Below are 24407 nucleotides of genomic sequence, written 5' to 3' on the forward strand. Positions count from 1 at the left end.
AAAAATGGAAAGTGGAGGAAACCCACTCTCCATTTATTTATTTCCCCCCTGCACAGCTGGGGCCGCAGGGAAGGCATCACAAGGACTCTGGCAGTGCCCAAGAGCTCCTGTGCCTTCTTGTCACGAGCCAGGAGTCAGTTTCACCTGCTGAACAGCAGCCTGGAGGAGGAGGAGGTGGAATGACTCCACCTGTAGCTGATAAGCCTTCAAGGACACAGAGAAGGCACTGATGAGAATCAGCTGGCTTCAGCCTTTTTAAACAGAGCTCCCAGTAGCAGTAAGATGCTGGAAACAATGTCTGTGGTGCCTGGCCTTACCTTGCTGCTTCCTGCTCTCCACCTGTGCTCTGTAATCATCTGGTTTCCCTGATCCCTGGACTGTCTGACTTCATATGTGGATTCTCCTTTCTGGTAAGTCTTCCCCAGAGACTCCTAGTCCTTGCTTGCTCAGCAACAGGACTCATACGGGGCTATGACACGCCTCTGCAAAGCCCGGCACCTTGCTTACTGGGCTTTGGGAAGGTGGTAGCTCTGGGACAATGCCAGAGCCCTCGAGCCTCCTTCCCAAAAACCAGGCAAACACTTCTTGGGTTTGGGAAGGAGGTCATACAATTCTGAAGAACACACACAAACTCAATCTTGCCACCCCACCCATTGTGAAAGGCAGACATCTCACCTGGAGTTGCTGGCCTGGGTAAAGAGAACCCAAGAACGGGGAGGTTTGGCAGTAGGTGGTCTCCCCATATGGCTCCTTAGGGGGACCTGAATCTTTACCCGGCTTCTGCCAAAAGGAAATACAGCTTTAGTGAGAAGGGCAGCCTCAAGCTACAGAAGCTCAAACACCTGCAGCCAAACAACAGCACTCTCACCCGCTTGTAGTAGTTCTTGATCTTGGTTGCCATGCCAACCTGCATCATTAAGGGGGGGTCCTCCTCACTGTACTCCGCTAGGATAAGGTCTCCATCCTTGCCTGAGAGGTCTTGCGGAGTGCGCATGAAGAACATCTCCCCACCACCAGAGGCTTGCAGCGCACTCCTTCTCATCTGGGTGCAGAGCAAGTTGAAAGTACAAAGAGACCAAATGCAGATAGCAAAGATGTATAAGACAGCGTCGAACAAATGTCGGAAGTGCCAACACGTGGGACATCTTTCTATAGGTGCTGGACTTGTGTATATATATATATATATAAAGCAACAGGCTTTTGGGAAATGATACATAATGAAATAAAAAAAGTTTAAAATCACTGTTCCCCAAAAGCCTGAAGCACTCTTATTAGGGGTAATAGGATTAGAAATCCCAAAAAGGATGGCCAAGTTGCTTAAGTATGCGACCGCAGCAGCCAGAGTTCTGTATGCACAGAAGAGGGAAGGCAGCAAGGTTCCAATAAAAGAGGAGCGGATTTTGAAGTTAATGGACTATGTGAAGATAGCAAAAGTGATGGCAAAGAGACCAAAATGAGAATAGTATATGGAAGAAAGGATTTTTTTCAAAAAGTATTATAGCCAAATCAAATTGCAAGCAGGCTTGAAGTGTAAGCAATGGAAGGGTAGCAAGAATGAAAAAATAAAGAAATGTAAAGTAGAATAAGTATTGTATAAAAGGCACCAGGTAATTGCAAGGGGGGGGGCATCATGAACGGGAGGACGGGAAGTGGAATTGTTAAGTCTATAAATTGGGTTTTGTGTCAAGTTATAAAACCAATGAAGATTTTAATATTTAAAAATTATAAACCGACCAAACGAAGACAGAAACACACACGGCATCAGGTAGTTTCTCTCTGAGCCCCCAAGGTGAGAAAGAGTTGAGGGCATAGCTGTCAAAGCATCAGAGCCGAACCTGGAAATGGAGGCTTTACCTTGGCTTTCTTCTCGATGTGGCTTTGTAGTGACTGCACTGGATGGGGGCCAGGCTGGGACAAGGCCCCGGCAGAGTATTTCTTCAAGGGGGGCCGGTGCAGCTGGCGGAGCTCTGTGGGGTCCAGGTGGGTGGGGAAGAAGGGCTGTTGAAGCTGCATTGCAGGAATTGAGTGCTGCACCAAGGCAAAAAAACACACAACCCAAACATGAACTTTCACTCGGGATGTACAAAAGTCTGGATGTACATTACCGCCAGCCAAAGGAACATGTCCCCATCCCAGAACAAGGGCAATCATGGGTCACAGAAGGGAAGGGGCTGAAGGATATGTCCACCCTACGAACATGCCATGCAAAGCCACATCCTAAGCCTTGGGAAGAAGCTCTGTAAGCATCCAATGGAAAGCTGGCTCACCAATCGTACCTGCACACAGAATCTTGTCCTATTGTGAAGATGCAAGGCTGAGCATTTTGCCACAGGCACATGGTTCTCAGAAGGCTGGAATTCTGCACGAGACTGCACTTTTGCATATTTAAACATGCATGCACATACAGAGAGAGATGATACCACTGGTTTTAACCTGGATGATGTTGCCTCCAAAGGTTCCATGAAGCCTATGCTTGTTTGGATAGTAAAATTCATCATTCGAGAGGTTCCAGGGGTCCTTCACCTCTGGGTCAGACATATTCTAGAGTTGCAACACAGGGAAGTTGAAGTCAGAATTTCCCCCCCCTTCCATTTATTAGCCTTATGTGAAACAAACTGAGCCGCTTCCACAAACCTGTTGAGGCTCCTCCTGAATAACTCCAGTCTTGCTCAGGAGAATCCGGCTATTCCTTTGAGAAGGTTTTTTCTTATTTTCAGAAGGAGTGTTCAACGTCCCCTCGTCCTCCTCCTCCTCAGGAATTTCTAGGAAAGAACATACAATAAAAGTGTACTCTCAATGTCTATCTGTAGGTATCCCCATCACCAAAGCACTTACATAAAGGAAGTCCATCTGAATGCATGACCCTTCACTGGCAACCTCTTTAAGAAACCTATTTGGACATGGACTGCTTATATTAATCTGTACTTTTAAGTTAGGATTGATTGAATATTCTTATTAATGCCAGGTGATATTTTTATCTCTTCTGTAAAATCTGCAAAAATATTTTAAAATGTAAAAAAAAGGGCCAACTAATTTTTAAAATACAATCTTAACTTAAAACAAGAGATTTAGCTGACCTTCAAATCTGAGACCATGATCCAATTCCCTCTCCATGGGATCTATTACACGACAGGTCACCTCACTCCTTGCTTCTGCAGGGTAAGTCCCATTGCTACATTGTGTGTGTGTGTGTGTGTGTGTGTGTGTGTGTGTACACACACACACACACACACATGAGTTAACTAATGGCTCCACCAAAGGAATCAGAGTTCTATTAGATCTTCAGGCCCCTTATGCAACTACAATTCCCAGAATCCCTTGGGAGAAGTCAGGACAGTTAGGAGAATTTTCTGGGAGCTAAAAAAAAAAAAAAAAAAAGCAAGAGCTTCACCTGTCGTAAACAGCAGATTGCTCAGTAAAACATTCAGTCCAGTATACCTCAAGGAGTATCTCCACCCCCATCGCCCAGCCCCTGAGGTCCTAATCAGAGGGTCTTCTAGTGGTTCCCTCACTGCAAAAAGTGAAGTTACAGGGAACCAGGCAGAGGGCCTTCTAAGTAGTGGTGCCCTCCCTGTGGAACACCCTCCGTCAGATGGCAAGGAGATAAAAAGAACTATGGGTGGCGCTGTGGGTAAAAGCCTCGGCGCCTAGGGCTTGCCGATCGAAAGGTCGGCGGTTCGAATCCCTGCGGCGGGGTGCGCTCCCGTTGTTCGGTCCCAGCGCCTGCCAAGCTAGCAGTTCGAAAGCACCCCTGGGTGCAAGTAGATAAATAGGGACCGCTTACTAGCGCGAAGGTAAACGGCGTTTCCGTGTGCGGCTCTGGCTCGCCAGAGCAGCAATGTCACGCTGGCCACGTGACCCGGAAGTGTCTCCGGACAGCGCTGGCCCCCGGCCTCTTTGAGTAAGATGGGCGCACAACCCTAGAGTCTGTCAAGACTGGCCCGCACGGGCAGGGGTACCTTTACCTTTACACAACTTTTAGAAAACATCTGAAGGCAGCCGTGTATTGGGAAGTTTTTAATGTTTGACATTTTACTATGTTTTTATATATGCTGCAAGCCAGCCAGATGGGCAAGGTAAAAATAATAAATAATAAAATTATTATCATCATCATCATTTCCTCAGTCCACCTGAATTTTGCATCTATGTTCCCCAACCCAACCCTGCAAAATCACTGGTCTCCAGAAAGCCAGAAATCTCTTGTTTCCAACCACCAGTAGGTCAAAGGAAAAGATTGATGATTGTGTGAACAAACCCAGGACTAGATTTTCATCGTCTGAGTCAAGTGTCATAACCGATGGAGTCAAAGCATTCTCCATCGCTTCATGGTCCCAGATGATGTTGTCCTCCCAACGGCCATAAATGAGCTCTCTGTTCTCAATGGGGAAAATAGAGTAGCACGGCTTGCCTTCTTTCTGATTTGCTGCAACGACACAACAAAAGCACTCCTGTAAAGATCTCCAGAGAACTAGGACCCTGTCAAATTCCTCTTCCCCCTATCGACCCAAATGATGCTGACCACCCTCTCCAAAGCACAGACTTGACCCTCAGAAGATGTAAGGGCAGAGTGTGTGAATTTTGCAAGACAAAGAGGAAGAGCACATTGTCAATGGAGGGTGCTTCCTTCCACACAGAGGCTTATTGTAGAATCGATGCTGCTCATTTAACACAAGTTACCAGTGTATGGGGAGAGGGTTTGTTTGTTTTTTGCCATGTGTGTGGTGATGACTCAGGTGATTGGTCCTTATCACTACAGCCCTGCTTCCATTTGTTCCTCAAAACCCTAGCCATTTTATTTCCAGAAACGCAAAGGATACAAATGACCATATCTCCACTGACTGCCACGTGCTTGAGGTACATTGGAATTTCAGCACCTCCGTTCCAAGGAACTGCTCTCTCAAGACCTCATAACGATATATGAGAAGTCCTGCCAACAGCCCAGTTAGTCTAGCATCTTGTACTCAGTGGCCAACCAGATGCCCTAATGAGAAGCCCACAAGCAAGACCTCTTTCCTCCTATGGTTTCCAGAAACTGGTATTCGGCAGCATACTGTCTCCAGCAACGTAGGGAGAACATAGCCATCAGGGTTAACAGGCCTGCATGGATTTGCCTAATCTCGTTTAAAGCCACCCCAATAGTGTCCTCTGCAGCTAAACCAGCAACTTTGGCAGTGTCTCTGAAGATTCTGCCTGGATCATTGTGCATTCTGTGCTCCTGGGGGAGATTTGTTTTTTGGGGGGGTCAAAGAGCCATCCAGGAACCCCAGGTGCTGGGATCTCTTGTCCTGGGGCAGGGACTCCCAGATTCAACAACTCTTCAATGGTCACTGACTGAGTACAGATCTGCTGCTGTTCCTCTGAATAGGCCTCAAGCTTGAAATGTGGGCAGGGCTGAAGCTGACACGTCAGACCTAGATCCTGCCAAGTAATTATTGCCCGTTCCCTTTTGCTGACTAACATAGAACATCTCTCCACTGCATGGTACAAGCCTCCTCTTTCCTCTCTGACTGACCGAACCCAAAGGGTGCCCATCAATGGTTCCTCTTCATCCTGGAGAAGAGTGACTAGTGGGGTGCCACAGGGTTCTGTCTTGGGCCCGGTCTTATTCAACATCTTTATCAACGACTTGGAGGATGGACTCAAGGGCATCCTGATCAAATTTGCAGATGACACCAAACTGGGAGGGGTGGCTAACACCCCAGAGGACAGGATCACACTTCAAAACGACCTTGACAGATTAGAGAACTGGGCCAAAACAAACAAGATGAACTTTAACAGGGAGAAATGTAAAGTATTGCACTTGGGCAAAAAAAATGAGAGGCACAAATACAAGATGGGTGACACCTGGCTTGAGAGCAGTACATGTGAAAAGGATCTAGGAGTTTTGGTTGACCACAAACTTGACATGAGCCAACAGTGTGGCACGGCAGCTAAAAAAGCCAATGCAATTCTGGGCTGCATCAATAGGAGTATAGCATCTAGATCAAGGGAAGTAATAGTGCCACTGTATTCTGCTCTGGTCAGACCTCACCTGGAGTACTGTGTCCAGTTCTGGGCACCACAGTTCAAGGAGGACACTGACAAACTGGAACGTGTCCAGAGGTGGGCAACCAAAATGGTCAAAGACCTGGAAACGATGCCTTATGAGGAACGGCTAAGGGAGCTGGGCATGTTTAGCCTGGAGAAGAGGAGGTTAAGGGGTGATATGATAGCCATGTTCAAATATATAAAAGGATGTCACATAGAAGAGGGAGAAAGGTTGTTTTTTGCTGCTCCAGAGAAGCGGACATGGAGCAATGGATCCAAACTACAAGAAAGAAGATTCCACCTAAACATTAGGAAGAACTTCCTGGCAGTAAGAGCTGTTCGACAGTGGAATTTGCTGCCAAGGAGTGTGGTGGAGTCTCCTTCTTTGGAGGTCTTTAAGCAGAGGCTTGGACTCGATGGCCCTTGTGGTCTCTTCCAGCTCTATGATTCTATGATTCTACTGTTTGAGGAGCTGAGCAAGGCCCAACATTCCTGACATGCTGGGCTTTGTGTGCCAGAGGGAGAGGCAAACTGAGCAGGCACCCACTGCAGTTCAGTCCTGGCAACAGATGCAAGAAGATGTTGAGGAGGCCAAACGAAGTCCAGCGGCAGATGGTCCAAAAAGGGGCCAGTGTGATTCTTGTCTATTTACTTGGCAATATCTTTAAATACTGCATAATCAACAACGAAACCCTCTAAGCCAGGGATGTCCACAATTGACTTATATCAACCGGGGGTCGACCTGTCAATCACCATTGACCAGTTGGACATCCCTGCTCTAAGCCATTCACATAAAACACACACACACACACACACACACACACACACTCATTGAAAACATAAAATCAGACATTAAAAACTGACAAATTGAGGAACTTTTCGGTTCAATAAGTTTGTGCAGTGAGGTGAAACGTCTCTGTTGCAGGTCTGTTTCGTATTGCTTTTGAAATCTATTTGCCTGGGTGGGAGTCTTACTGCTTTTATTCTATTATTTTGAGTTACATACTACCCTTCATCATAAGATCTCAGGGTGCTTCACAGGAGTAAAAGTGTAATCTGTTTCTTTGGCCTGTCTGTAAATCATTTTGATACATATATACTGTATATATAGAAGGGTTACTACTACAACTACTACCAGTAATAATGTTTTGACAATGGTATTGTTATTAATACAACCTGCAGCTTTAAAGATACATAATTATAGGAAGCTGACTTATACCAAGATTGGTCCATCACTCTCAGTATTGTGGGCACTAACAGGCAACAGCATTCCAGGATTTCAGGCCACATTTCCCAGCCGTACCTGAAGATGCTGGAACTGAATCAGGGACCTTCCGTGTGCGAAGCAGGTGTGCTCTGGCACTGAGATATGGCCCTTCCTCCAGTTGCCTGCTAACCTTACCTTGCTGGGTGCTGGTGGCAGCAGCACCTGTCTTCATACTGGACGGCAACCAGGCCTCCTGCCTCGCTTGCTTTGCCTTGGCATCCTCCTTGATGTCATCCACGTTCCAGATCACGTCATCCTCCCAGTGCTTCTGGGTCACCATGAGGAAGTCCTCATCTGACAGCAGATTGTCCTTGTCAGCCTTAGGAGTCTGAAGGGAGAACAGAAAATGGTCAAGGTGCTGGTAGCTGGGCCCCTTCCCTCCTCCTGCTGCTGCTGCTTCGGGAGAGGAAAAACAGAGCCCTTCCTTCACACCCACCTCCTCCTCTTTGTGCACCTTCATCTTGAAACCATAGTCAAAGCCGCTGCCGTCCTCGGGGACGCCCAACATGTCATACCAGAACTTGGCAGGCCCATGGCGCCATTCAGCCACCTCGGACGTGGGGGCTGCCACCTTCGTGTTTTTCTTAGACTGGGAGGCCTTGGGCTTCTCCGGTGCCATCATGGTGATCTGGAGGGGGAGAGGGAGTCAGAGGGTCAAGAGAGGGGAGCTGGATCTCACTGAAGCAATTACAATTAAGAGAGTTAATATGGACTGACAATGGGCGGCTTACAGGGAACTGCTGGATTTTACAGTGAGGGAACCCAGATTGAAACCTATGGAAGACTTAAGGAGCCAAGTTACAGATTGGTTGCAATAACACCAGTTACACAACATGTTTAAATGAGATAGAAAGAATTGATTTCTGGACCAAAGCTCACAATTTGAAGAGGGGAAAAAACTCTTACAAAAAAAGGATAGACCTTTGTCTAAAATGTATAATTTTCTACTAGAACAGGAAACAAAAGATGAGCTTGTTAAAGCTTCAAAGACACACTGTGCAATAGATATAGGGCACAATATGGATCTCAACCTCTGAGAGAAACTCTGGAAAAGTGACCTGAAATTTACTGAAAGTTATTCATGGAAAGAGAATTATTTGAAAATGATTCATAGATGGTACTTAACTCTGAGTAGGTTGGCTATGATTTATAAAACAGAATCAGATATGTGCTGAAAGTGTAAAGAAGCGGAGAGAACTTTTTTTCACATGTGGTGGACATGTAACAAGATAAAAGTGTATTGGGAAATGATTTATAATGAATTGAAAAAAATATTTAAAACTACTCCCCCCCCCAAAAAAAAACCAACCAGAGTCCTTTTTGTTAGGAATAACCCACTGAAGTTCCTAGGTGTCAGAAAAGGTTATGTATGCAACAGCTGCGGCCCATGTTTTGTTAGCCCAAAAATGCAAAGTGAGTGAGGTCCCAACTAAAGAGGATTGGCAAGTTAAGCTGTCAGAAAATGCAGAACTTGCATATTTAACACATAAAATAAAAGAGCAAGAAGAACATATATTTAAAGAAAAGTGGAAATCATTTATTGAATATATGGAAAATAACTATAAAGCTGAAAATGCTGGAAGAACTAAGATAAATTCAACAGAGTAAATAATTTTTGATAGATGTAAAAGTGGAAAACTGATTTGAATGGTTATAGTAAAAATATGCAGGGATGTGTAAAATGAACCATGGAAAGAGTAGAAGGAAGTCACTAGATATTTTAAAGTTTGTAAAAGGTTTATTTGGAGATGTAAAACTGAAAACTTAATAAAAATTATTTTCTAAAAAAGAGAGGTGGTAGGAGCATCTCCAGAGGACTTGGACCATCCTCAGCACTGATTTGCACTTGGCATTCACCTTGCAGAGACTAATATTTCTCAGCCTTCCTTCTTGGTAGGAAGAGATTCAGCTCTTGTTGGCAGGGGAACCTATGTCCTACAGCAAGGCAGACAGGAATCCACAACCTCTCTTTTGAAGTAGCAAAGAGGCTGTCTGGCATGAACTACATCCCACCCCTGCTGCTGTATTCCAAAGATAAACTTTAAATGGTGCTTGGAACAGAGTCTGTCCTTGAAGCAAGTTGCTTAGCAACGAGAATCCTCCCCAGCATCAGGTGGGGCACCTCTGAGGGAGGAGAGATTCAGTGCCAGCCTGTGTCTGTGAGTGTCTGTCTCTCTAATTAGATGGCTGCAGGGAGCAAAGAGGCTCTCTTCATTTCAGAGAATCCTAGCATCTTAGAGTTGGAAGAGATCCCAGGGTCATCTAGTCCAACCCCCTGCAATGCAGGAATCTCAGCTCAAGCATCCATGACCCAACCTCTGCTTAAAAACCTCCACAGAAGGAAAGTCCACCGCCTCTCGTGGGAGTCCGTTCCACGACTGAATAGCTTTTACTGTCAGAAAGTTTTTCTGAATGTTTAGTCGGGATCTCTTTTCTTACAACTTGAAGCCATTGCCTTGAGTCCTACCCTCCAGAAAAGAAGCTTGCTCCCTCTTCCATGTAACGGCCCTTGAGATATTTGAAGATGGCTACCATATCTCCTCTCAGTCTCCTCTTTTCCAGGCTAAACAGACCCACTGATAGAGAGCTGGACTGCTGTGAAGATGCTGGAAGGCTTTCTAAGTAACTCTGCTGTGAGACAGTAAAAGCAGCGAACACACTAACAATCCCCTACTCCATCCCCCTCTCTGCTCCCAGAAACCCACCTCATCGTCAGAAAGGCACTGCTCCGGAGGAGGAGTTGGGGCAAACTTGTACTCCCAGGACGATTTGCCTTCTGTGCCTTCCTCAGTAGTAGCTTTTCCTTTCTGGAACTGTACTTTCTCAGTTGATTTCTGGTGCTTCTTCTTCTTCTTCTTGAGCTTCCCACGGGCTGTGCTCCAGACAGATGGGGCATTTTTGCCAGGGTCAAAGAGGCGCAGAAATCGCAGCGCCTACAGGGAAGGACAAAGAAGTGAGTGAAGGTTGGGAGGCATAAGTGGCTGGTCTCTCTGATCACTCAGGGCATGTCAAGCACAGAAACATTAAGTTTGCCATCAGGCCGCATCTCTCTGTCACTCTAGCTAGCTGTGGAGGCAGTCCTCTCCAGGTGGGCTTGCAAGACCTGCAGAAGGGGTGGGGGAACTTCTGCAACCTGGGGGCCACATTCCCACATGGCTAACCTTTGGTGGGTCACATGCCAGTGGAGGAAGAGTCCAAAACGTAAACAGACATAGCCCAAGAGAGCTGGGCCAGAGCTGGTGGAGGGTGGGGCCACCCCACGCTTGCTCAAGCATGACACACATACAGCACACAAATTCATTCACTCACTCACTCTCATTGCCTCCCTTACACTCATGGGCACCCATATCCATTCCATCAATGTAGCATCTGCCCCTGCAACAATCAGGCTTGCCTAAAAGGCTCCTCCCAGAGTGAACAGGAGGCTTTTCTGAAGCCCATTTGCACTAGAGCCGCACTTTCAGTTTGGGAGGGGGAAGCACCACATTTAAGCTTCAAATCTGGAGTCACCTGGAGGCCTTTCCCGACCCTAAATGTGGCTGGGTGGGGTGGGCTGCGGAGGTGTATGCTGCCGAGGAGGGAAGGGCTATCCTTTTCCTCCCCAGCTGTACCCCCACCTCCAAATGACAAGCTTTGAGACAGTCCAACACAATAAGCCATGTCCAGCTTTCTCTCATAGGGCACAGTATATGGAGGTACCAGCGATCTTGTTGCTCTTGGGACTTATTCACATCCTGGGGGTAGGTGGGGGGCTATTAGTGCTGAAAAGTGCTTTTCATTAGCCTCCAGCCTGAGCTCCCCACAGTCATTACACATACCTCAAGCTTGGGAATTTACGCTAATCATTTGGGACCACAAGAGAACCCTCACCTGAAGAAAAGGAGATGCACCTAGCTTTTTACACTCTTACTAGGAATTGGCAAGGCAACTGCATCCTGAGACAGGAAGCCTGGAAGGATTGGGAGAGGAGCAGGAGACACAGAGCCATCTCAAGGCTCCGGGGGCCAAAATGGAAGATCACCGTACCTGAAATGTGTTCACCCAACAGCTTCAGTCTGCAGAACTGACACCATTGCATTGTATAATACTTGCCCTGCCTTTACACTTTGGGAATTTACACTATGGAACTCGCTGCTAAAGACACTTCTGCTTAGACAAGCCTACCCAAATATGTAGAATGTTGCCATGTGCTTTAATCTGTTTTTAGCTTATTGTTAAATGCAATTATATTTTGTTTTAAATAGATGTTTGTAACTATTGTTACTGATAATTTATTGTTTTATTCCTTCTGCAAACTGTTTTGGGCGGGGGGTTGGATTTACAATCAAGTGGTATATAAATTTGTGAAATAAACAGAAGTACAGAGAGAAATCGCCCATCCTTCTACCACGAAGTGCAGCCTTTCACTCCGACTCAACCCTCAAGCCCTACCTTGCCTGGCCGGAATTCAGGGAACAGGTCTGTGGCGCTGGGCAGCTGCTCCGTGGCATCTTGCTGCATTATCCCTGCAAGCGGAAATGTAGACTTGTCTTCCTTGGGCTGCTGCTCAGATTCAGAAGAGGAAATGGTGGACAGCTGGAGGGCATTCTCGCTGTCTTCATTCCCTGGAATAGAGAGCATCTCTCAGAGAGAAAAGAAAGAAAATCTCTGCTCCGTAACCTCAACATGGCAGAAAGCTAATTCAGGCACTGAAGTGGAAAGAAGAGCAGCGCTTCAAATGGAACCCGGCATCTTGAGAATTGCAGCTTGCATTCGGGACAAAAGTGGTGTGGGGCAGGGCAAGGGAAGAGTCGCAGAGAATCCTCTTGGACATGCCCAAAGCCACACTGACCCTGCACTCAAGAAGTCTGAATGACCCAGATCAAGTTCTCCCACTACCAGTAGATTCTGTGACTGTCGAGCTATTGCGCAACCATAAATCCTTAACGTAATGAGATGAGAGCTAGGTGTTACAATGAAAAATAACAGGTGGAGTACAGTGTGCTTGTTTTGCTCCTGTATACCTTCTGCTTACCCCTGACTCTAGAGGGCTCACAGTCACATCCCATGAGTGCATACGCACCAAAATAAGTTGTGTCCTGTTCCTCCAGCGCTGGAGGTGGTGGCGGCGAAGGAGTCATTGGCCTGGAACTGTTTTCTTCAGAGCCAGAAACAGAAACACCGCCTAAGGAAGAAAGGAGGGAACTCAATGATGGGCAGCCCTTCCATCTCATCGCACCTCCAGCTCGTTGTCCTTGTTAAAAGCCACCAGAATTAACATTCCAAGAAGACCCAGGCATCCTCCATCATCTTCTATTTCCACATATTTCCCCTCACTCAACTAGTTATTTCTGTCATTTTTAGGTTTCCTGTGGGGAAGGGCTGAGGACCATCTGCTTTGCATGAGGAACATCTCAGGTTCAATCCCCAGCATCACTAGGTATGGCTGCGATAGGCCTAATTTGAAACCCTGGAGAGCCACTGCTAGTCCATGGAGACAATACTGAAAAAGATGGAGCTATGGTCTAAGGCAGCTTCCTATGACCCCTAATAATAATAATAATAATAATAAATTTTCATTTATACCGCGCCCTCCCCAGCCAAGGCCGGGCTCAGAGCGGCTAACAACCAATAATAAAAACAAGTTGATTAAAATACAATTTAAAAAGATTAAAATACAACATTAAAACATTAGGATGTAGCCTCTTCACTGGAGGAGAAAGGAAAAAGAAAGAGGGGGAGGGAACCAAACTGATTCTAAGCCAAAGGCAAGGTGGAATAACTCTATCTTACAGGCCCTGCGGAAAGAAATCAGATCCCGCAGGGCCCTGGTCTCATGAGACAGAACGTTCCACCAGGCCGGAGCCAGTGTTGAGAAGACCCTGGCTCTGATTGAGGCTAATCTAACTTCCTTAGGGCCCGGAACCTCTAGGGTGTTGCTATATATGGACCTTAAGGTCTCCCGTGGGGCATACCAGGAGAGGTGGTCCCATAGGTACGAGGGTCCTAGGCCGTGAAGGGCTTTAAAGGTCAAAAGCAGCACCTTAAATTTGACCCTGTACTCCACCGGGAGCCAGTGCAGCTGGAAAAGCATGGGTGAATATGCTCCCATGGCAGAGACCCCGTGAGGAGCCTCGCTGCAGCATTCTGCACCCGCTGGAGTTTCTGGGACAGCTTCAAGGGCAGCTCCGCGTAGAGCGAATTACAGTAGTCAAGCCTGAAGGTGACCGTCGCATGGATCACTGTGGCCAGGTTGGGGCGCGAAAGGTAAGGGACCACCTGCTTGATGCGGCAAAGGTGGAAAAATGTCGCCTTGGCTGTTGTTATAACCTTCGCCTCCATGGAAAGGGAGGCGTCTTAACGGAAGGCAATGGCACTAATTGGGCCCCTGCAAGAGAAGGGAGTTGGTCCCTCATCCCCATGCCATCCAGACCCAGCCATAGGACCTCTGTCTTCGAAGGATTTAGTTTCAATCAGCTCCCACGAAACCATCCAGCCACAGTTTCCAAACATCTGGTCAGTGTGTCAGGGATCGAGTCAGTATGGCCATCCATCAGCAGATAGAGCTGAGTGTCATCAGCATGTTGGTGACAACCCAGCCCAAAGCTCTGGACAATCTGGGCAAGGGGGCGCATAAGAATGTTAAAAAGCATCAGGGAGAGGATTGCGCCCTGCGGCACTCCACACACCAAGAAGTGGCGCAACGACATCTCCCTCCCACCCTCTGTCCCCGACCAGAGATAAAAGAGCACAGCCATTTACGGGCTGTGCCCTGCATCCCCATGTCGGCGAGGTGGTGGTCCAAAAGATCGTGATCGACCATGTCAAAGGCTGCTGACAAATCTAAGAGAATCAGCATCCCCGACCCGCCTTGATCCAGTTGTCTGCGGAGATCATCTGTTAGGGCAACCAGAGCCGTCTCGGTCCCAAAATCAGGACGAAATCCGGACTGAAATGGATCTAAAGCCGATGTTTCAGTGCTCGCTTCGGCAGCACATATACTAAAATTGGGACGATAAAGCCGATGTTTCCTCCAGAAACCTACCAAGCTATTCTGCAACTGCTCTCTCAAGTACCTTACCCAGATATGGGAGATTTGAAACTGGGCGGTAATTGGATAGATCTAAAGGATCTAGTGAAGTTTTCTTTAAGAGCGGACACACCATTGCTTCCTTCAGCTCCCCTGGGAATATCCCTGTGCCAAGGGACAAATTGATAATTTCAACCAGTAGGGTCGGTGTGACATCTGGACACACCCTAATCAGCCAAGACGGGCATGGATTGAGGAGGCAGGTGGTAGCCTACCAGCTTGGAGGAGTCTATCCACATCAGCAGGGAGTATCCGATCGAAATGGTCCAACACTGGACCTGAAGACAGTCGAGGGGCCTCCAGTTCTGTCACTGTATCTAAATTGGCAGGGAGGTCATGGCAGAGCAACAGGACTTTCTCCGCAAAAAAGCTCGCAAATGCCTCACAGCTGTGGGTCGAATTTGTGCTTAAATTTGGTTGTCCTCCTAAGGACGTTATTGACCTAATTATTCTAAAAAGTTGTGCTGGGCGAGAGCTAGCGGATGCAATGGAAGCTGCAAAGTGAGATTTCTTAGCAGTTTTCATAGCCATCTCATAAGCTTTCATAAGCGTCCTATAAGATGTTCTTGAAGCTCTGTCACAAGTCCGTCGCCATACTCGCTCTAGCCGTCTGAGATCCCGCTTCATTTTCCAGAGCTCCTCGGTAAACCAAGGGGCCCGGTTTCGATGGGGTCGCAGAGGGCGCTTAGGCGCAATCTCATCAATGGCCGCCAAGAGCCGGTTATTCCAGTCCTCGACAAGGTCATCTAATGAGTCGCTAGGAGGAGCAGGGCCCTGCAAGGCCTGATGGAAAAATATATAAAAGGATGTCACATAGAGGATGTTTTCTGCTGCTCCAGAGAAACGGACACGGAGCAATGGATCCAAACTACAAGAAAGAAGATTCCACCTAAACATTAGGAAGAACTTCCTGACAGTAAGAGCCGTTTGACAGTGGAATTTGCTGCCAAGGAGTGTGGTGGAGTCTCCTTCTTTGGAGGTCTTTAAGCAGAGGCTTGACAACCATATGTCAGGAGTGCTCTGATGGTGTTTCCTGCTTGGCAGGGGGTTGGACTCGATGGCCCTTGTGGTCTCTTCCAACTCTATGATTCTATGAATCTATGAATCTATCAGGATCCATCAGCCTTCGCGGGCGAGCCCAAATAGGCTCGCCACCCAAGCAGGGGAGGAGCAAGAAATCAATCTTGGCTTTCAGAGCATAGTGATCAGACCATGGCACTTCCAGGGGGGGTGGGGGGAGCATGATCACATCTATGCCAGCACCAAAGATCAAATCAAAGGGCAGCAGGTTGGGAATGTGCATAAGCACAACCAACATCACAACTCAGCCTGAACCTCCAATATAAGGCTGGGATACAGTGCAAAGAAATCCACTGAATAAATAAATGGCACAACACAGACCAGTCAGAATTCATTTGGATTACAGCAGCCCAATGCAACCCTCGAGGGCCCCCAAACGAAGGGTAATAGATCAGTGGTAGATCATCTGCCTTGCATGCAGAAGCTCCCTGGTTCAGTTCCTGGCATCTCCAGGGGTATTTGGTAGAGACTCCTTGGCTGAAACCCCAGAGAGCGGCTGCCAGCCAGGGAAGATAATACCGAGTTAGGTGGGCCAGGCGCCTGGCCCAACGTAAAGCATTGTTGGAGATTAATAATAATAATAACAATAACAATAACAATAATAATAATAATAATAATAATAATAATTTATTTATATCCCACCCTCCCCAGCCAAAGCTGGGCTCAGAGCGGCTAACAACTGTAAAAATAGCACAGGTTACATAAAATCACAGTCAATTAATTGAAATACATTCTAAAATCAATTCAGTCATGGTAAGTAGCCACTGATTGCCTCATCTTCCATGGCCTGGCCGTGTGAAAGAAGGTTGTCCTTTGGCTAGCCAAGCCTGAGACATATTTGCAAGTGATGACTTCAGACAGAAAAATGTGAAAGAATCCAAGGGAACTACCCACTTTCTCTTTTTAAAAAACCTTTCCCCTATTCCCCACAGCTGAGACACCTGCTATGGGAATGGAAAGGCCTAGGGCTAAAACATCCAATTAATGCAATCTTCATTACCATCAGCTCCTGTAACAGGGGCCAAGGTGGGCGGAGCAATGGAAAAGCTTACTGTGCAAGACTGACTCCGTTGATAAAATGTTTACCAGGAGAAGAAACCAGGGTTGCAATTATTAAAAGTATAGGACTCTAAAGAAGAAGAGCAAGAGAGAACCAACACGGACATCAGGGCAGCAGGAACCAGCTTGATTAGAAAAAGATCAGTTATGCCAAAGGCGACAGAGGAAACCATCTGCCACCGCTTACCTGCCCTCACAACTAGCTGAGGGCTACATACCGCCTGCCCACTGTGGACATCATCTTCAACCAGCTCAGTAATGTCAGAATAATCAACAGCATTGTCATTACTCTTAACCCAGCCTAGTGGTGGAGGGAGAAACGGAAAACACAGCAAAATTACAGATCCAGCAGGCAACACCTTTTTCCTATCACAGCTTCTGCACCCACATTCATGAAGGACGTGGGAAAAAGGAGTATGGCTTTCGCAGGAGTATCCTAAGCCTCATTCCCACCAGCAACTAGACATGATGATAAAAGCAAAACTGTAATATGTCCTGCTAAGGAACAGATGATTGTTATTATGTCTTCAGATGTAAAACCACAGAATTCAAAGAGGGCGCGCTTTCTTTTTCCCATGACTGTAAGGGAAACACCAAGGCAAGGAATGGGTGGGAGGGAGGGAGGGAGGGAGGAATACAATATTTAATTCACAGAATATGAACAAACCAGGTGCAGATAACAAATCACATAGAAGCTGTTGGCATAGGGCTTGTGCCAAGCATGTGCAGCTCCCCAAGCATGTAGGTTCATGGCAGTGCAGTTTGTGCTGGAAGAAATTCAGTCAGACTCCAACTTTTCAGTCAGTTCAGTACTTACTGACAGGTCCAAAGCATTAAGATAGTTTCTTTTTTATTATTATTATTTAAAGTTTTTTATTTATACAACAAGAAAAACAAACAAACAAAAAACACAAATACCAAATTATACACAAATTACAAAAATAACCATAGACACATAATATTCTTAGCAAACAATAAAACATCTATTGGTCTTAACACTAAAGACCCAACCTCCTGACTATTCCATACTTCAAATTCATATTACTTATTGCCAATACACATTTTTTTTTTTTATAATTAAACTTATTCTCATTAAATCTAATTTCTTAAATCTACCTTACAACTACAGTGGTGCCCCACAAGACGAATGCCTCGCAAGACGGAAAACCCGCTAGACGAAAGGGTTTTCCGTTTTGGAGGTGCTTCGCAGAACGAATTTCCTATGGGCTTGCTTCGCAAGACGAAAATGTCTTGCGAGTTCCTGCAATTTTTTCCCACTCCCCACCCCCTTTTTCTAAGGCACTAAGCTGCTAATAGCCTTTTAGCAGCTAATCCGCTAATCCCTTAAGCCTTTAATAGCCGCTAATAGCCACTAAACCGCTAATAGCGCTAATCCACTAATGGGGTTGCTTCGCAAGACGAAAAAACCACTAGACGAAGAGACTCATGGAACGGATTCTTTTCGTCTTGCGAGGCACCACTGTTTTACTGAAGTTCCTCGAATGCTGCAACAGAATTTAAACTACTATATTTATTTTTCAGATATTCTTTGAAAACCTCCCATTTAGAAACAAATTCCTGTTTTGATTTATTCTTTATTTTTTCTGATAAACCATCTAATTCAGCATATTCTGTAAGCTTTTGGATCCAATCTTGAATAGAGGGGATTTCATTACCCTTCCATTTTGCTGCGATCAAAACTCTTGCTGCCGCCGTGGCATATAAAAAGATACCCTTCCTCTTTTGTGGAATATCCAAATCTGTTATTCCCAGGAGGTAGGCCTCTGGTTTTTTATTGAAAGAGATCTTTAGCATTTTTTGCAGTTCTGCATGTATACTCTCCCAGAATACCTGTATTTTCCTACATATCCACCACATATGGAAGAATGTTCCTGAGTCTCAGCATCTCCAACAATTACTTGATACATTTTTATACATTTTTGAAAGCTTCCATGGTGTTAGATACCATCGATGTTGCATTTTTTTAAAGTTCTCCCTAATCGTGTAACAATTTGTGAATTTCCAATTGATCTTCCATAAATTTTCCCATTGGGCCATGGTTATTGAGTGGCCAAAATCCTGGGACCACCTCACCATTGCCACTGTTACCTCCTCCTCCTTGACTGTCCAGTCAAGGAGGAGTCGGTAAGTTTTGGAAAAAGTTTTTCTTTTAGAATTTACAAGATCAGATTCGAATCGGGAAATTTCTGTTGAGAACCCCTTTTGTTTGTCAGATTAAAATTTTTCAAATACAGTGGTGCCCCACAAGACGAATGCCTCGCAAGACGGAAAACCCGCAAGACGAAAGGGTTTTCCGTTTGCAGAGGCGCTTCGCAAGACGAATTTCCCTATGGGCTTGCTTCACAAGACGAAAATTGACAAAAAAAAATGAGGTTTTTTTCCGCTCCAAAACCCCTTTTTCTGTAGCGCTAAGCTGCTAAAAGCCTTTTAGCAGCTAAACCGCTAATCCCTTAAGCCTTTAATAGGCGTTAATAGCCCTTAAACTGCCAATAGCGCTAATAGCGCTAATCCGCTAATGGGCTTGCTTTGCAAGACGAAAAGACCACAAGACGAAAAGACTCGCGGAACGGATTCTTTTCGTCTTGCGAGGCACCACTGTAACTGATGGTATTGGAACCAGTCTGAAATGTGGTCTCTTATTTCCTCAAAGTTTTTTAATTTTATTTGGTTATCTTCATTTTTTAGAAGTATTTTATATGTTGGCCAGCTTTCCTGAGTATTTTTCCGTTTTACTGCTATGGCTTCTACTGGAGAAGTCCACCACGGGACTTTAGGCTCCATCAGGTCTTTATATTTTCCCCATACAGCAAAGAGTGACTTTCTTATTATATGGTTGGTAAAGTTTTTATGAATTTTTGCTTTTCCATATATTAGGTAGGCGTGTCATCCCCAACGGTTGTCAAAACCTTCCAGGTCCAGGAGGTCCGAATCCTGCAACATGCACCAATCTTTTAGCCAGGTGAAAGCATTAAGATAGTTTCACTGTATACATAAAGTACAGGCTTCCACTAGATCCCTGGTAGAAGGTGCAGGCTTCAAATGCAAAGCAAGTACAACTCACAGCATACATACAACACAAAGCTCAGTATCAGAGAGCTTCCTCAAAGCAAACTGAACAGACAATGTACAAACCCTCTCTTAATATACTCAAGAATGACCATAACTTTGGCTGGTTGCCAGGTCACAGTGACCTTCAAACACCAATCACAAGATCTGCAGGTGCAAGATAAGGGAAGCCATGCACCAAATTTTTCTGAACAGCAATTAAAGGAACCACAACACATAGGAACCATCACATATAAACCCCTTCAGTCCCAGTGAAGAATCTCAGCTCCCCTGATGGAATCCAGTTTAGCACTAACTTTTGTTCCACTGGCATAAGGATTTATGCTTAGACATCTGATTTCTGCCTATTACATGTGGCTACTTACTACCAGACAAGCATTTACAAGATTGTAATCTTCAGCTCTCAGTGTTTTCCTTTTGCTTTCCTGGATCTAGCACTACATCCAGGACTGTAAACAAAGAAGATCTGAGAGGGAGTCCTGGCAAAACTTAAGCTCTGCCTAGGCATCTAACAAAACACTAAAATTAACAGAAAAGTAGCATCTTTATCTGTCCCTTGCATCATCAATCTATGAGAAGATCAAATCCAGAGGAGAGCATGACCTTAACAAAACTGATCGACAAAGAAAAAGGTTTTAAGCTCTTCTAAAAGAAATCTGGGAGGGAACCAAATACATCTCTGGGGAAGGGGAGAGTTGGAGCCACAAACAAAAAGAAAGTCCTATCACATGTGGCTACTTCCTCTCAGGTAAGAGTTTACAAGATTGCAACCTGAGGTATATACTGTATTTTTTGCTCTATAAGACTCACTTTTTCCCTCCAAAAAGTAAGGGGAAATGTGTGTGCGTCTTATGGAGTGAATGCAGGCTGCACAGCTATCACAGAAGCCAGAACAGCAAGAGGGTTCGCTGCTTTCACTGCGCAGCGATCCCTCTTGCTGTTCTGGCTTCTGAGATTCAGAATATTTTTTTTCTTATTTTCCTCTTCCAAAAACTAGGTGCGTCTTGTGGTCTGGTGCATCTTATAGAGTGAAAAATACGGTAATTTCACCCATTTCTTCCTGAAGCATCTGTGCTAATTGTATATAACGTTGTGCTATTGTACTGGGGGCTGGCAGGTGGCGCTGTGGGTTAAACCACAGAGCCTAGGACTTGCCGATTAGAAGGTCTGCGGTTCAAATCCCCACTACAGGGTGAGCTCCCATTGCTCAGTCCCTGCTCCTGCCAACCTAGCAGTTCGAAAGCACGTCAAAAGTGCAAGTACCGCTCCGGCGGGAAGGTAAACGGAGTTTCCGTGCGCTACTCTGGTTCGCCAGAAGTGACTTAGTCATGCTGGCCACATGACCCAAGCTGTACGCCGGCCAGCTGTACGCTGGCCACATGACCCAAGCTGTACGCCGGCTCCCTCAGCCAATAAAGCAAGATGAGTGCCGCAACCCCAGAGTCGGTCACGACTGGACTTAAGGTCAGGGGTCCCTTTACCTTTACCTAGCAGAAGCTGCCACTTTGCTACTAAGTCTAGCCATTGCTTGCAGATGCTGAGCAAGCATCACTAAAGCATCAACCAGCTGGACCTCTTTTTAATACACAAACAGGAGTCATCCCAGATCCTGAGACCAAAGCCCTTCTTCTACCCTAGACTTCCCCAACCTGGTGCCCTCCACATTCTGTTGCACCAAAAGTACCATCTTCCTTGACCACTGGCTGTGCTGGCTAGAGCTGAATTCCAACAACATGTGGGAGACACCAGGTTGGAGAAGGCTGTTCTACCCCAGACCCCCAAGGCAAAAAGGTTATCTCACCTTCCTCATCCATATGGGCTTCATCTACCACAGAAGCATCATATTCACCAGCTGTGGCTTCGGGTATGTAGCTCCCCAGATCCACTGCCCCTAGATCAGCCAAACGTTCTTTTGTTTCCTGGGAGAAAGAAAGAGAACAGAAGTTGGTCAGAAGTCGAAGGAAAGACAGTATTATGGAGTAGAGTTGGGAAGGCATAACTGCAAAGTTATTAGGAGGACAAAGCAGTAAGTTGCACTGCAGATAACATCTAGCCACACTGCACTATTAACAGAAATGCATACCTGGGAGCTATACAAGATGTGACAGCAGTTTTGATGGCTGAGCACATTTTGTATGCAGGAGGCTCCAGATCCAGTCTTCAGTATCTCCAGTTAAAAAGATGCAATGCTGAAAAAAAATCTCTGGAGAACCACTGCTAGTTAAAGCAGATAGTACTGGTTTAGAAGAACCAGAGGTCTCATTTGATATAAGACTGTTTCATATTGAAGGTGGGTGGGGGGAGCACCATGGGCTCAGTAGCAAGACCTCAGTGACATTCAGTCTTTGGCATCTCAGACTGAAAGACAAGTGGGGGGAAAATCCTTCCCTGCCTGGAATATCTTGCAGAGGTACTACCAGTTACGGCAGATGCACAGCTGCAAGAAGAATGTGTGTGTGTGTTTCAATAGCAGGGAAAGGAGCTTCTAATTAACACTTTGTCCAATGCTGTAGCTTTAATCAGCTTCAATCAGCTATGCTTGTTAGAAAAGGCTCCCACGTACTCATACAGGAACTTTCCCAGCCCCTTCTTAAAATGCCAAGGTCGAACTAGGAGGCTTCAGTACACAAAGCACATCCTCTACAACCAAACCATTGGTCCACCTAGTCCACCATTTGCTATTAATGTGATTGGCTCTCCAGGCTTTCAGGCAGGAACTCTCCAATCCTTACATTGAGATGTCAAGGATTGATGGAAGAGGGGGAGAGGGTTTTTTGATGGGGGAGGGGCTTCTGCACACAGAGCACACGCTCCAAAACCAGACCAGTGGTCCCCCCAGCCCAGAATTCTCCATGCTTGCTGGAAGTGGCTCTGCACTCCCTCAGACAGGAACATTCCCAGCCCCACCTTTCAATGTCAGGGGTTGAACTGGGGAAGGGGGCTTCTGCACACAGAGCACATGCTCCAAAACCAAACCAGTGGTGTGTGCGCGGGGGGGGGGGGGGGGCAGAAGAAAAGAGAAGAGGAAAACAAGTCTTCAGCCACCAGCGATGTCTATGTATCATCCAGAAAGTAAAGCAGGAGAAAATGTGGTAAATTTAGAACAGAAATTTTCCCCCTGAAAAAGAAGAACCCCCCCCCCCTAAAAAAAGAGGACATATGACAACCCTAGATATTTGCTACGCTTTTCTGCAGGAGCTCTCCCAGTCCTCCCTGGCGACTGAGGAAGAGCTCTTCCCCATACGGAGCAAGCCCCCTGGCTATGGACCTCCGGTCCCGGGGCGGCTGCTCGGAGAGTAGCGAGTCCCAGCCCCCTGCCCAGCGCCCAGCGCCCAGCGCCCTGCCCCCGAGAGGAGCCCACCTCGTCGAAGAGCTCTTCCCCATGCAGAGCAAGCCCCCTGGCTATGGACCTCCGGTCCCGGGGCGGCTGCTCGGAGAGTAGCGAGTCCCAGCCCCCTGCCCAGCGCCCAGCGCCCAGCGCCCTGCCCCCGAGAGGAGCCCACCTCGTCGAAGTTCTCTTCTCCCTCGAGCTGGCCGTGGTCGTCAATGTTGCCGAAGTGGGATGCGGCCAGGGAGAAGGGCTTGGCGGCTGCCGCCGCCGCCGCCGCTTCCTCGCTGTCCGTGTCTGACATCTCCGCCAAGCGGTATCTGCAGGTGCCGCCTCCAACAGCGCCATTTATTTCAACGCGGGTTTGTTTATATCGGAAGCGGAAGTTGCGCCGCGTCTCGCCGCATTCATAGAGAGCAGCCATGAGGGTAGAGCGGCGCTAGACTAGCGAGTTTGCTGTGGGACGGGACGCGGGAGGACTGTGAAGAACGAGGAGGCGTGGCTTCGCACTACTCCGGGCTGAGCGAAATGAATGAGCGATGGCATAGTCGGCAGAGCGAGCGCGGGTTGCGGGCTCCAGCCCCCACGCTGGGAGAATAGATTTATTCCGGGACCCTTGTAGTCCCTTACAGCTCTTTTGGTTTTATAAATGAATCTTTTGTTACATGACACCACCTCCCACGAGGAGCTCTCAAGTGGCGAAGTTGCTTCTGACGGTGCTCCTAGCCTATCCTCTACACAACTCCACTAAGTAGGACTTTCTCCCAACCTGCATGCAGTTAACCTGTGGAACTCCGACACAATGATGTGGCAAAAAATTCTTACTCAAGACTGCTTTTAAAGGGGGGGGGGGTAACGCTGCAATCCTAAACTTCCATACCTGGGGGTAAGCCCCATTTAATTCAATAGCGCTTACCTCCGAGTAGGCATGCTTAGGCTTGCACTACTGAAACATGTTCCACGAGGTGGCAGCAACATAGCTGTCAACTGTTCCCTTTTCTTGCGAGGAACCCTATTCGGAATAAGGGACTTTCCCTTAAAAAAAGGAAAACGTTGACAGCTATGGGCAGGAAGAAGGGGGGTAGCAGCAGGCTTGGGACGAAATCAGAGCTTACCTAGTTTAACGCAATACCAGTGGTTTACCCGGAAAGATGAAATTAGGGAGCTGAAACAGTGAACAGAAACACTGCACACTACTTTAACTTACAGGGCCACGGATGACTGCTGGTATTTTTATATTCATTGTAAACCACTGTGCTAATTTGTTTTGAAGGGCAGGTGGTGTGTGAGGGGGTAATTTAAAAAATACAAGGGGCTACTGCAGGGTGCTAGACTGGATGGACATTTGGCCTGACCCAGCAGAGTTCTTGTGCTCTTAAGGGAAGACAGAATAGATTTGCATCCACATAAAGGTAAAGGTAAAGGGACCCCTGACCATTAGGTCCAGTCATGACCGACTCTGGGGTTGCGGCGCTCATCTCGCTTTATTG

At 46.7% G+C, this 24407-nt stretch overlaps 1 protein-coding gene across 6 annotated transcripts in view; it reads right to left on the reverse strand.

Moving 5' to 3' along the window:
• The window catches only part of TAF1 (TATA-box binding protein associated factor 1), a 54496-nt gene extending 31210 nt beyond the window's left edge, over positions 1 to 23286 (reverse strand). For 5 of the 6 annotated variants that reach the window (XM_083422388.1, XM_083422386.1, XM_083422389.1 and 2 more), the window contains exons 1-13: positions 23093 to 23286; positions 21391 to 21508; positions 12357 to 12458; positions 11726 to 11898; positions 10000 to 10227; positions 7731 to 7922; positions 7430 to 7622; positions 4256 to 4423; positions 2635 to 2762; positions 2434 to 2541; positions 1855 to 2028; positions 869 to 1042; positions 676 to 780 (exon numbers count right to left, since the gene is read on the reverse strand). In XM_083422388.1, the coding sequence (XP_083278514.1) occupies positions 676 to 780; positions 869 to 1042; positions 1855 to 2028; positions 2434 to 2541; positions 2635 to 2762; positions 4256 to 4423; positions 7430 to 7622; positions 7731 to 7922; positions 10000 to 10227; positions 11726 to 11898; positions 12357 to 12458; positions 21391 to 21508; positions 23093 to 23221 (1992 nt within the window). In that variant the 5' untranslated portion in view covers positions 23222 to 23286. Of the gene's footprint in view, positions 1 to 675; positions 781 to 868; positions 1043 to 1854; positions 2029 to 2433; positions 2542 to 2634; positions 2763 to 4255; positions 4424 to 7429; positions 7623 to 7730; positions 7923 to 9999; positions 10228 to 11725; positions 11899 to 12356; positions 12459 to 16689; positions 16804 to 21390; positions 21509 to 23092 lie in introns of all 6 variants that reach the window. The other variant, XM_083422384.1, reaches the window with a different exon arrangement.
• Positions 23287 to 24407: the final 1121 nt, after the last annotated feature.

Source organism: Podarcis tiliguerta (assembly GCF_965153285.1).
Source record: "Podarcis tiliguerta genome assembly, chromosome: Z".
NCBI classification, from domain to species: domain Eukaryota; kingdom Metazoa; phylum Chordata; class Lepidosauria; order Squamata; family Lacertidae; genus Podarcis; species Podarcis tiliguerta.